The 12,747-nt window shown below is 37.8% G+C and overlaps 1 protein-coding gene across 1 annotated transcript in view; it reads left to right on the forward strand.

Moving 5' to 3' along the window:
* Window positions 1–11,604, forward strand: part of SEMA3A (semaphorin 3A) — a 170,156-nt gene extending 158,552 nt beyond the window's left edge. Inside the window, exons 15-17 of the mRNA XM_005240155.4 lie at window positions 2,120–2,187; window positions 8,312–8,454; window positions 10,030–11,604. Coding sequence (XP_005240212.2) covers window positions 2,120–2,187; window positions 8,312–8,454; window positions 10,030–10,485 — 667 coding nt within the window. The 3' untranslated portion in view covers window positions 10,486–11,604. The remainder of the gene's footprint in view (window positions 1–2,119; window positions 2,188–8,311; window positions 8,455–10,029) is intronic.
* Window positions 11,605–12,747: the final 1,143 nt, after the last annotated feature.

Raw genomic sequence — 12,747 nt, forward strand, 5'->3', positions numbered from 1 at the left:
GCTGTACCCACTGTCTCAAGCCAGCTTTGAATGCATCTATGGCAAAATCAACGTTGCTGGAAACAGCTTAAATGTCAACATTTAGGCTCCAGAAATATTGGGAAAGTTGAGTCCTGAGGCAATTGCACAGATGCTTTGCTAATCGCTGGTTTTGGGCGTTGTTTTTTTTTATTTTGTTTTAGGGGTTTTTTTCTTCTTTTTTTTTAAAAAAAAGCTTTTATGAGCCATGAATTTAATTTACTTTTCTTTGTGTATTTTACAAGTCTAAATGACAGTTCAGAGCTCCCGTAGTGTGACCACTTAACTTTACCCCATGCAGATGTGTTCTGGTTCATATTTCATAAATCATCATGTTGATACAATGGTGATATGTGCGACATTTTCCTGAGATTCTAACTAAACATTATATCCAAACTCCATTGACAGTAATATGAGTCTTACCACAGGCTTCTTTTCTACAAATAGTATCATATAAATATGCTGCATTTCAAAACTTAGGAAGGAGTAACAAAATTTTATGGTTCTTTATGTCTTGGGTGTATTTTTTTATTCATTGGCAATGAGTACTATGAAGATGATATCTGAAATCAGGATTAATACTTTTTTTGAATCATATATCAATCAACAGAAGATTCCTTCTTACTAAGACATGCTAAGATGTTCTAATTCATTAATTTAAAGAAAACTTTATTCAGAAAAATATAAAGAAATGCACATAATGAGGTTTTGGGGTTTTCCTAAAGAAAAAAGACCTGTTGCCATATTTCACATAACTAATTTCAGGTTTAATATTTCAGCAGCTTTCAATGGAAAAAAATATGGTTAAAATATTTCAGGCAAGAGGAGTCAGCTGTGCAGCTGATGGTGCCTCTGTGAGAACTCTTTAGTGTGTGCTGATGCTGGGCTGTTAGCGAGAGCCTGCTAATAAGGCTAGTGAACAGAAGAGAGATGGGCTCTGTGCTGCAGAACAATGGCTTTTAAAAAATGTGGGCTGTTGTCACAAGGGAGTGACCAACAGTGCTTTTTACAAGGCTACTTGACTTTTGCATATCCGTTGCTGGATGCCATAATCTGAAATCACAGCATTGTTCAGCAGCCTAATCCTCTTTGTTCTCCTCTAATTTTGCAAGCCCTCAGGCTTTCTCCAGTTCCTAAAGTAAAGTGCTCACACTTGAAACACATCTTTGTTTGCCTTCTTCTTTTTTTCTTTTTTCTTTTTTTTTTTTTTTTTACATGAAAGACTTTTCTCTGGCTCAGTTGAATTTTGTGTCACAGCCATTTGAATAAAAATAGGAGCAGACAAAGAGAGAACAACAAATGCAAAATAAAACTGTATTAAAAAGCTTTCTTCTGTAAAATACAACAATTTTTTTTTGCATAGATCAATATCTTTTCCAAAAGAGCCAGTGGAAATAAAACTGGGGAAAGAATATGCTATGTTAAATGGACATGCAATAAAAGCTAGAACCGAGGCTCAAGCTTCAAAGGATGGAGTAAATGATATTTCAAAATGTTTATTCTAAAGACAAAGACACTTACAACAGGTTTGGAAAATGTTTTATAAGAAACATATTGATGAGATCTGTAGCAGCTGAAATCATTATGTATTTTAATTTTGATTTTGTAGAAAATACAGCTTTTTTACATTCTTTCAAAACCAGCCAGCCGTCCTAACATTTCATTTATCTAAAAGATGCCATGATACTTAAAGTATTCTGTACTTGCAAAAAAGCTGTTGCTTCTTCATGTTTTTGATGCGTGTTAAACTCTACTGTGTATACTTTGATCCCTTCACAGTCCCTGTATCTACGAGTCAAATAATGAATTTGTCTGTGATCAATATGGCCAGCACAGTTAAAATAAACTTCAAAGGTTCAGTGCCAGACATACGTATTTACGAGTTTCTGAAGACTTTACCTGTAAGAGTAAAGGCTGATTCTACAAACTGTGATAATGCATAGAATATAGCGGCAGCAATATGATTTCCTTCCAAGTGTTGTTTAGGGGCACTTGTGGCTTATGGAGTTCTGTATATGTTCCATTTATTGCTCTTCTGTCATGGCAAATGTAAATGCTGAACACTGAGAAGGTCACTGATGGTTTTCCAATATATTTGCAGACGTACTAGACGACAAGACATACGAAATGGAGACCCGCTTACCCACTGCTCAGACCTGCAGCATCATGGTGAGTTATGGGTATGACTCAAGTACAACTAATTTGTATGTAATTTACAGAGTGTGCATGAGTAGAGTAGGAAGCATGTGAATGATTTGTTGGTGAAATTGTCTTGAACATCTGTGAAAGATGAATATAATATATCATTATCCCAATTTAGATTGCTTACAATGGCCTGGATCAGACACTAAAGACTAGGGTATTTTGTTGTTTTCTTTTTCCTCAAGTTACCAGTTTTAAGCATTTTAATTCTTCTGCTTCACTTACCTGATAATACCATCAGGCTAGGCATATTATGTCAGAAACGAGTCATATCTCCTTTAGAACAGGAAGAAGTATGTACCTATTGCTTCATATAGTCTGCATAGGATGATAATCAAACACATAACCTCCTTGGCTAATGGGATGGTCTTTGTTGTAGGAGCCACACTAGCAGCCCTTAAGATCAGAATGATCCTTGCAGTAGGCCTGTCCCGTGTGCTTTCAGCATCAGTTTCCTTTGACATCTTTGGTTTTGTTTTTGTTGGTTGTTTCATTTTTACAGTGTATTGATCAGATCTCCCTTTCTCTAATTGTTTGGCTGATAAACTTCTCACAATTACTATTTTGTTGCCAAGCTATACTGAACATCTTCACTCAGAAAATGAAAAATGTCCGTTTTGCTGTAAGTTAAGTGAACACTTGGGCAATACTTCCCTCTGCTGGAAAAAAATGATTACTCATGTTTATGGTACACCTATAGTAACAGTTAAACCACTGGACAGATTTCTGAGCAAAATAAAGAAAAGGTGGCTGAAAACAGAGATACCTCACAACCCTCATGTCTTTCCAGTCCCTGAAATAGCAAGAATGATAAATAGTTCAAACTTGTACTTTTGTGTCAGCTATAATTCACCACTACTGCATTTCAGTAATAGTTTTCTCTATCTTCCTTCTAATCATTTAGAACACATAGCTAACATTACTGTAGCTTTTTCTTTTTATTTCTTGGTTGTCAGACTCAGGCCAAGTTACTCAGAGGGGAAAAGGGTTTGGAAAAGTGTATGAATAGAGTGATTAATATGCAGTTGTCACATTTTGAGAATTCACAAATGTACAACTCATTTAGATTTCAGCTATGGACTTGCAGAAAGTTCACAAATCTCCAGTTGCATGATAACTAGTAACACGTATACAGTGCAGATGAGACAATGTGTATATTGGGGCTGAGATGACATTTTCAGTTCCCCAATAGGAAAATTTCACCAGGCACTAAACGTGAATTATTTTTAACAGCAGAAGAATGTCTTACCTTTACATTTTTACTGTCTGGAGTTTTCCTCATGAGTAAAATGATGATCTGGGCTACCACATGTCCACTGTTTTTAACATTCTCTTGCCTTCCCTCGCTGTGCCTTATACTACTGTAGGCATGTTCTTTATCTTCATAGACAAGAAAAGTATTTCAAAATTTCCCCCTGTGCTTAGCACTGGTAAGGTCACACCTCTAATACTGTGTTTGGTTTTGGGCCCCTGACTACAAGAGGGACACTGAGGTGCTGGAGCATGTCCAGAGCCGGGCAGGGGGCTGGGGAGGAGGCCAGCCTGGAGAAGCGAGGGCTCAGGGGCACCTGATGGCTCCCTACAGCTGCCTGGCAGGGGCTGTAGGCAGGGGGGTCAGTCTCTGCTCCCAGGGAACAAGCGCCAGGACATGGGGAACCGGCCTCACATCGCACCAGGGGAGGTTCAGATGGGACATTAAGAAAAATTTCTTTATTGTAAAGGGTGGTCAAGCATTTGACCAGGCTGCCCGGGAAGGTGGTGGAGTCACCATCCCTTGGAGGTGTTTAAAGAACACGTAGATGCGGCGCTTAGGGACATGGTTTAGTGATGGACTTGGCAGTGCCGTGTTAAGGGTTGGGCTTAGTGATCTCAAAGATCTTTTCCAATCTAAATGATTCTATGAAAACACTTTGGGTTTTATATCTTCCATATTTGGTCAACATGTTTGTCTGAAAAAATAACTTATGTTCAAAAGAAAGAGAGTAATCCCACACAGTTTTTTCATGACAACAGTCATGAGAACTCAAGGTCAGGAAAAAGCTGTTATATGGTACACCTGATCATAAGGAGCTTTGATACAGCTTTGTCAAAATGAGCAGAACAAATATGAAATAAGATACCAGTGATAATTTTATGTAACAGTGAAATGAAGGCAATGTGATTAGAAGAATCAGTAACTTACAAATAATACTGAGGGAATGCAGTTCTAGGTCCTAGATATGAAGGATCCACTGTCAAAATACTTAATGAATGTCTTAGATTGTTCTTGAGTGAAATTTTCTCTCATTAATTCTGAGTTGTAAATCTATAAAATTTTCCTATATTTGCTTGTCATTTGTGCATGATCATTCATTGTAATGGCCCATAAACTTCCTATGACAACTTATGCTGAATTTTTTCCTTCGTTATGACTAGCAGTTTCCTGGACAACAGATGAAGAATTGGGTTTGCCTGTAGCCAAAAATAAGCAATCATTTACTACTTGTCTACACATTCCTTTGCAGTAACCGTTAGTTGATTCTTTATGTTAACCAACAGAAAGAAGAAAAAAGAACGAGCTCTTAACATATATCTCACGTTTAAAGACATTACAGAAACCTACTTTGATATCAGTCTGAAACAATAATGCTTTTAGTAAGGTTTAGGTAGCTCTTTCAGTTGCCCTTTTGTGCAAATGTCTAAGGAAGTAGTATAAAATGACTGCACAACAACATTAGAGGGAGCTGAGTATCCTTAGTTGGTCAGGTGTGTGGACAGACATTAATAGTTAAATCTAAAAGCATGGCCACCTTTGTGTCAGCTAAAGAACAAGTTGTTGTTTGGGTTTTCTTAAGGTTAAGGTACTAGCGCTGCCAAGAAATTAAGAGTTCTTTTTTTTGAAGAATTTGTCAAAGAAGAGGCGTCTTTTTTTTTAGGTGATTTATCCCAGGGAAAGCTCAAGGAATTACTCTGAATTTAAATGTATAGTGAGATTCTTTCATCTGCAAAGCAATCTTGGTATAAGTACTTAGCCTTTCATACTTTTTCAGTTATGTCAGAAATGATGTATTTAAAGGATATTTATCAGTGCAGTAAACTGATACTGCTGTTGGATTCATTTTGGGAATTACAGCTCTCAGACAGGATTTTGGGTTGAATTTCATAACCAGCTTCATGACTTCTATAGTTTTCTAATTCCTCCAGCTGCTTTTCTGAACTTCCCAGACTTTCATTCTTCCTTCTGGTCTCTTCAGCTTCTCCCTCAGTCCCAGAGCTGCTCTCTGATCCTGTGATTATTCTATCACTCTGCTTACTTTCTTGCACTCCATGTGCTCAATATTACATGAACTTTATAGACATGTCTGGACCTGCCTTCTGCTCCCTTAAATTGTGAAAATTGAATTTGAAGGATCTCTTAAATCCTTCCTCTCTCATTGCATGACTGTCACCCATACCGTATTTTCTGGAGTTGTGAGGAAATTTAAAGGGGACTTCTGCCATCTAAGGTGCATGGTGGCCTCTAACATGCTAGAATGCTGTGGACCAGATCTGAGAAAACACTCAGAAATTTGAAATGGCATCAGAGCACTTGCCTTCAAGGTAACTTCCATGAGAACTTGTAACTAGCTTATTAAGATACTAAGGTTATCCTAGGTACCAAAGTTTTCCAGTGGAAACTTCTCTGTGTACTCTGCTACTGCTCATGGGTGGTAGGACCTTTGTCAAAGAAATATACCCATTTCTGTCTTTTGTACTGATATTTAGGATCTAGAAGACTGTCTTCTTGGGTCTAATAAGACCAGTGTTACATGTGTTCTGCTCCTGGATAATTCACTTGGACTATGCTGTATTCAGGAAACTATAGTCAAGTGGTACTGCAAGCCACCTAGTGTGTAACCTCCTGGTTAAATCAGCTATTTAGGATGTGAGAGAAGAGGACTTAAAGTCTACTTAGGCTTAGGAGATTGACTTGGTAACTCTATTTCCAATACAAACACCCAAACTATCAGATTGCTTTTCTTGAAGTTGGGCCATTCTGCAACCATAATACATGGAGCCCAGGAGAGAGGAATTGAAACAGAGCATGCATCCTAAGGTGAAATCTCTTGTGTTTCCATCCTTTATTATGGAAGCTTGTAAATCTCTGTTTCACAGAAACACATTGCTGGAGCAGTAATGTATATGTCCCAGGCTATAAAAGGGGACATTTCCTACTGACTGTCTTATGCTGCAGCCCTACATGTGCTGTGTGTTGTGGGTCCCAGTTTAGATATCAAACTGCCTCTCATGGACTGTGAAGATCTTTGGCTGACCACTCAGTCATGTGAATTCTGGTCTTAAATTAGGGTACCTAACTTGAAGCAGAAAAGTCAGGACATCAGTCAGCCATTCACAACATTGAATCTGGACCCACGAGTTATGAGCCATGCATTTCCATTTCCAGTCTTTATTGTACCACTTTTAGTTTTATTCAGTTAATCTCCTCACATACTTCCAGTTCCTTTGTTTCACTGACACAAATTCACCCATGCTCCATCTCAGACCTTACCATTGGTACTCTTGGCTACATTCTCCTCCAGCTGCCTTACCCTTCTCCTGCTGCTTTGCTCTCTAATTTGGTCCTCCATCGCTCTCCGTCTTCCTGGCCCAAAGGTGCACTGACATTCTTCATAGGGATGTGGTTTGTGAGAGATGTCATAAAAGTTGTTTCACTTAGTTGTTTATATCGCACCCCACATACTTGCTCGAAAGGTTTGCAATCCAGCAGAGGACAGCTGTTTGTTCAGTGTGAATAGGCCACTTGATGTTTCCTTACTGAGAACTGGGCAAGCACCAGTTTCTGTTCTGTCCCCCATCCCATCTCTCATCCTCTCTCAGGGCTGCAAGTCATTATGGAAAGGCATATGATTGCTGTATCAACACAAACCAGGAGCTAGATTTTGTTTTTACCTTTGGCTCAGTTGTCTAGCAAACAGCCTGCGTTTGCTAAACAACATGGCCAATGTGGGAAAGGCACAGTGAAAGCAAACAAAACTTGACAAAGGATTTCTCCGAGAGGACTTGGTTAGACACCATTTTCATATTAAAACATACCCAAAGAAGTTCCTTAAAGATTTCCAATGCTAATGATCAAAAGTGGAAAATGAAAAGAATGACAAATAACGGCAAAGAGGCAGGACTCCCATGAGATCAGCACAGTGTTAAATAGCTTACCAACCCCTTCCTTCCCATCTACTCTCCAGGATTATTGTGCTGTTGCCACTTAAGTCCATAACAGCATTTTAAAGAGCTAAGGTGGAGAGTTGACATACGATGCCTTACAGCCTCTGTGGTATTGGGGAAGAATCAAATGCCACATAAGTCCTATAGCTGTGTGATATTTCCAGCAGGTTGATGAATAACTTGAAACATTGTTGTTACAAAAGGAAGTAATTTATTTAACTTTCTTTTTCCCCTCCCATAATGTCTGCTTTATTAACCTCATTACATTTCCATAAATTATGCCAGTATAAGAGGAAATGATTAATTGAAGATCGTTTCCTCAAAAACATTATTCCTGGTCATTAACAGCTTCAGCAAACTGCAGTGCCATATAATCTAAACACATTATACTACTGTTAAATAGCCTCATGTTTTATTACTTTGCTCTAAGTGTTATGATCATAGAGCCCAGGAGGCATCATTACAAACATTCTGCAAGCACACCATGAGTTTTCTCACTACATACAGTTTGCTGTTAAAAATTCTTGTCATGTCCTAGATGTTTTCCTTGATGAATAATAATGAGGTTTGCACAAAATTTCAAAAGGAAATTCATTAACTTCACATATTGAGATGTTAACAGCTGTTAAGATTGAAAATACAAAAGTAATAAAAATTAAAAATAAACCAATAACATACCAGGGATCCTTGCAAAGATAGAGATGTTGATGGAGATTTTCCAAATGACATACTGATATGTGGAAAAATTTTTAAAAGGTTTTTTTCTTTTAACACCTTAAGGGAGCCCGATTTCTAAACAAACAAATTCACTTATCAATTAAATTTTTTCTTTCCAGGTAAATTTATTTCTTTTTTTCTTTTTCTTTTTTTTTTTCCCCTTGCTTTACAGAGAACCTAAGTGGTCAGACCCTGGAGGAAAAGATTATCTATGGAGTAGAGAATAGCAGCACTTTTCTTGAGTGCAGTCCAAAATCTCAGCGTGCTGTAGTCTACTGGCAGTTCCAGAAGCAAAATGATGACCGCAAAGAAGAGGTACACTAGAAAAAATAGAGCTGCAACTAGTCATCTCTATGAGGTTACACTTCCCAAAATAATGTTCAGCTGTATTTTAGTTTAGCAGAATTTCGCTGGAATCTTTTGATTTCTATTGTTCTTCACCATATTCTTACTTTTATCACCGTAAAATCCCATAAGGTCTCTAATACATTTTACAGACTGTTACATCAGAAAACCTTCATATCCTCTCCTTGGTTAGACACCCAGCAAAACACACTGGGATTCCATTAGATATCTCAGAAATACAAAAAGTTAGCATGCTATCTAAGTGCCACCTAAAGAATCGTGCAAGGATTATATGAACTTAAATATTATAAAGACCTTAAAACTGCCTGTGAGAAAAGGTCAAACTGCATTAATTTAATTATTCTGTTTGACTGAAACAGCCTAACAGGAGCGCTCCTTAGGTACTGCATGCTCTAAGGCTTTACTGCAGCCAAGGCAGAGACAGAATGAAGAACTGGGGACTGTAGCAGACACAAGGGTATGAAAACTTGTACATTGTTTTCGGCAGAAGCAATATTCATAGAGGCAAAAACGCTGACTTCCTCCCCTCCCCCCGGCCTTGCTTTACACTAAGCTAATACTTTATTTTTCTCCTTCTCTTGTCACCAACATTCTCATGTTATTACTCACCCAGGTTCTCAAGTCATGTTACTGTCAAGCTTGGTCACGTGTATCTTAAGAGAATAATCTACTCTGCTAGCTAGGGAGATCAAGCTAGGAAACAAAAACTTGCTTGTTGCATTGAAGCATTTGTAAATATACCCAAACTATTCTGAAGGTTTGGGTTTTTTTTAAAGACATGTAGTAAATACTTAGTTTCATTAGCAGCTTTAGATATTTTTGCTGTTTGCTTTATTTGCAAAAGTAGCACTTTATTTAGCCTTTATTTTAGGTGGAGAGAGCAGTATACAGGTTTGTGCCCTTTTCTGTCTGCAGTGACGTGCATTCAAAGAATTAAATCCTATTCTAGATATTAATTAATTCAGAAAAATACAGTATTTTGGACATCTGCTTTTGAATATTAAAATTCTGGGATTTAATCCTTTTTGTTTCTTGGTAAATTCTCCGCTTATGCAGAACCCACTTCTATACGTAAGGGCTTCTGTATTAAGGAACAATAGGAAGACAGAGAACCTTTCCCACAAATATATCTGTGTTTGACTAAAAGTAAATGTAACCTCAGTAATATAGCTGAATGCACCCACATTGACTCTGCTGATTATATGCTTGCATTTTCTGTCATCCTACCAGCAAGTCCATCTGACAGAGGTGATGCAGATCTTTGTTCAGCAGTAGTAGGGACTAAGGAGTGAATTCTTAATTCCCCCAAACTCTTTGCAGTACATCATTAGTTTTTCCAGAGTATTTGAGCCTTTCATAACTACAGATGACTGTCAAAGCATTTTCCGTTCACATGGTTTTGGGGATTTTTGGACAAGTTTTACCAGCTGAAAGGACTTCTACTAAGGAACTGGTATGGCTAGAGGATAATGTTGCATATATATGAAAGATAACTATTGAAATTACCGCTTTTTTCCAATACAGATAAAAGTGGATGATCGCATGATCCGGACAGAACAGGGCCTATTGCTACGAAGTCTTCAACGGAGAGACTCTGGTATTTATTTTTGTCATGCTGTGGAGCATGGCTTCATGCAAACTTTGCTTAAAGTGACCCTGGAAGTAATTGATACTGATCACCTGGAAGAGCTGCTCCATAAAGAAGAAGATGGTGATGCCTCCAAGACCAAGGATGCTACTAACAGCATGACCCCCAGTCAAAAGATCTGGTATAGAGACTTCATGCAGTTAATCAATCACCCCAATCTCAACACAATGGATGAGTTCTGTGAGCAGGTTTGGAAAAGAGACCGCAAACAACGCCGGCAAAGGCCTGCCAATGCGCAGGTGAATACAAATAAGTGGAAGCACCTACAAGAGAATAAAAAAGGTAGGAACAGGAGGACCCATGAATTTGAGAGGGCACCACGGAGTGTCTGAGCTACATTACCTCTAGGAACCTCATCCAAGTAGAAACTTGTATAGACAGATAACTGGAAAAAAATGCAATATTCATGAACCTTTTCATGGCATTATGTGGATGTTTACAAGAGTGGAAAGTTCAAGCAATTTCCACCAGGTTTAAATAAAATCCATTTCTAACTTTCCTAGTAAGTCCTTCCTCTCTGCTCTGATTCTAAGACCAGAAAGACCAGAGTTTCAAGGATGATAACTCGTCCGGATGTAGCTTACTGCTCAGAAAGTTCTGCAAGTGTTCAGCAGGCAAGTTTTCCTTTCTCTTTTGCCTGAGATATAGATGAAATGCTGTATTTCATGCTGTCATCTTAAAGAAAAGAAAAACAAATCCCACCTTTCATCAGCAGCACTACCATTTTTAGACTTATATATAAAACTGCATGAACTCATTAAGCTGATGAAAGTTAAAACACGTGATTGGACACAAGGATTTTGTTCTTGTTTTGTCTACCAGTTCTCCTGTTTATATGTATTAGAAGAGGAAAAACAATATGGAATGAGATTTTTTTGTGGAAATCTGAACAACATAAGCCATCCATCATTTGGAAGAATGAAAAATGTGGAGTACACTGGCCTACTACTGATGACTTCTTTCAGCTTTGATCTAAAGATGTATTTTATTAAAACTATAATTTAAATGTACCATGAAAAATATGCAGCAAACATTAGCTCTTTTCTAAAATAGATTAGACTTTTTGTCTTAGAAATATTGTACTTTCTAATTATTGGTTTAGAGGAAAAGAAGACAACTTCCAATTATGAGCTGCTTTACTCTTTTGTTTGGAAAATCTTCCAGGGGAGTTAGTCACACTGCAGTTACCCTCCTCCCCTCTCAGTAATCTATATGACATGTAACTTCAAAATAATTTTAAAACTAAGCTATTTTAACATGAAAGTCACTGTACAGCATGGAAGTCTTCTGCATTCTTTTTTTCTAAGTATGGTATTTGAAACGATTCAACTTGTATAATACCTTGCTATAGATTGAACCAATGAAGAGGAGAGCATTGATTTTCAGTTGTATATTTTCTTTTTTAATTAAAAAAAACCAACAAATAGCATTAAAATACCCTCTACTAATTACACTCTTGCTTCCTTGGTTCGTAAATATCGTGAATGCTAATATTTAAATACTGTGGCTCATAGACTGTCATATATCCATGAGCAAAGCTCACATTCAGTTTAAGGAGTTTTGTTCCCAGCTCAGCGGTAGAAATGTGTCCACAATACTGATTCTCAGTGCTCCATTCTTTCTGTGGGCCAGATCACCCAAATGCAAAGAACCAACACTAGGCCACGTAAATAGTAACCTCGAAGCCAGCTCTCTGTTTAAAGATCTAAGGGACAGTTTTATCTGTGGGCAAAGTCTGCTGCAGCAGTAAATAGGTGAAGTTCAGCTTAAGACTAGTTTATACTAACAGATAATTTGGTCCTGCACTTCTGTCTTACTCTATATACAGGAGAGCAACAGGGTAAAACAGACAATGTACTTGCACCGTAAGTGTCAGTTTAGGGTTATAAGTAGTGGATTTATTCACCTCAGCACAGATGTGCCTTTGGTCCCCAGTTCTATGGTGTCCAGTTCTTTTGAGACCATCTTCCTCCAGCTTCCTATATTTTATCTTGGTAGAGTCCGTAAATGACATAGTTTCAAGTAATGTCATTGTGGGGAAAATTACTAGAACAAAGTCCTTAGTTTGCTAAAGGAGCTTTTATATAAACGTGTGTCTGTATTGATGACTGATCTGTTTCATTGTTATTCATTCCAGATTATTTAATTTATCAGTCGCCACACTATCAGCTTATCAGATACGGTAAACACAAGTGCTGTGACAGCTTCTCTCACAATACGTCCCAGTCTCCTTGCCACTCACTAATTCAAGTATTCTCCTGATTGGTGAAGCCTTGGTTTCTTGCCTCTGTAGCAATTGGATTTTCACTAACAGCCTAGTCACTTCAGTCCCCCTTGTATCTTTTGCAGGGGATGAACTTGCAAGATTTTTTGTCATTTAATTCTTTAGCAAAATATTCATTGAACAGACCAGGACAAGCCTGTAAAGTCCATGATTTAGGAAAGCACTGGGGAATTCAGTTTTAAAGCAACCTTAAGTCTCTCTTACATTTAATTTGGTTCCTGTGAACCTCAATACGCCATTAAATTCCCTTGTTTTCAAGATGTGCTGAATGGGGGTGAATTAAAACATAGGTTCAAGCTATGTGCTTTCC

The sequence above is a fragment of the Falco peregrinus genome, chromosome 6, assembly GCF_023634155.1.
Source record: "Falco peregrinus isolate bFalPer1 chromosome 6, bFalPer1.pri, whole genome shotgun sequence".
NCBI lineage: Eukaryota > Metazoa > Chordata > Aves > Falconiformes > Falconidae > Falco > Falco peregrinus.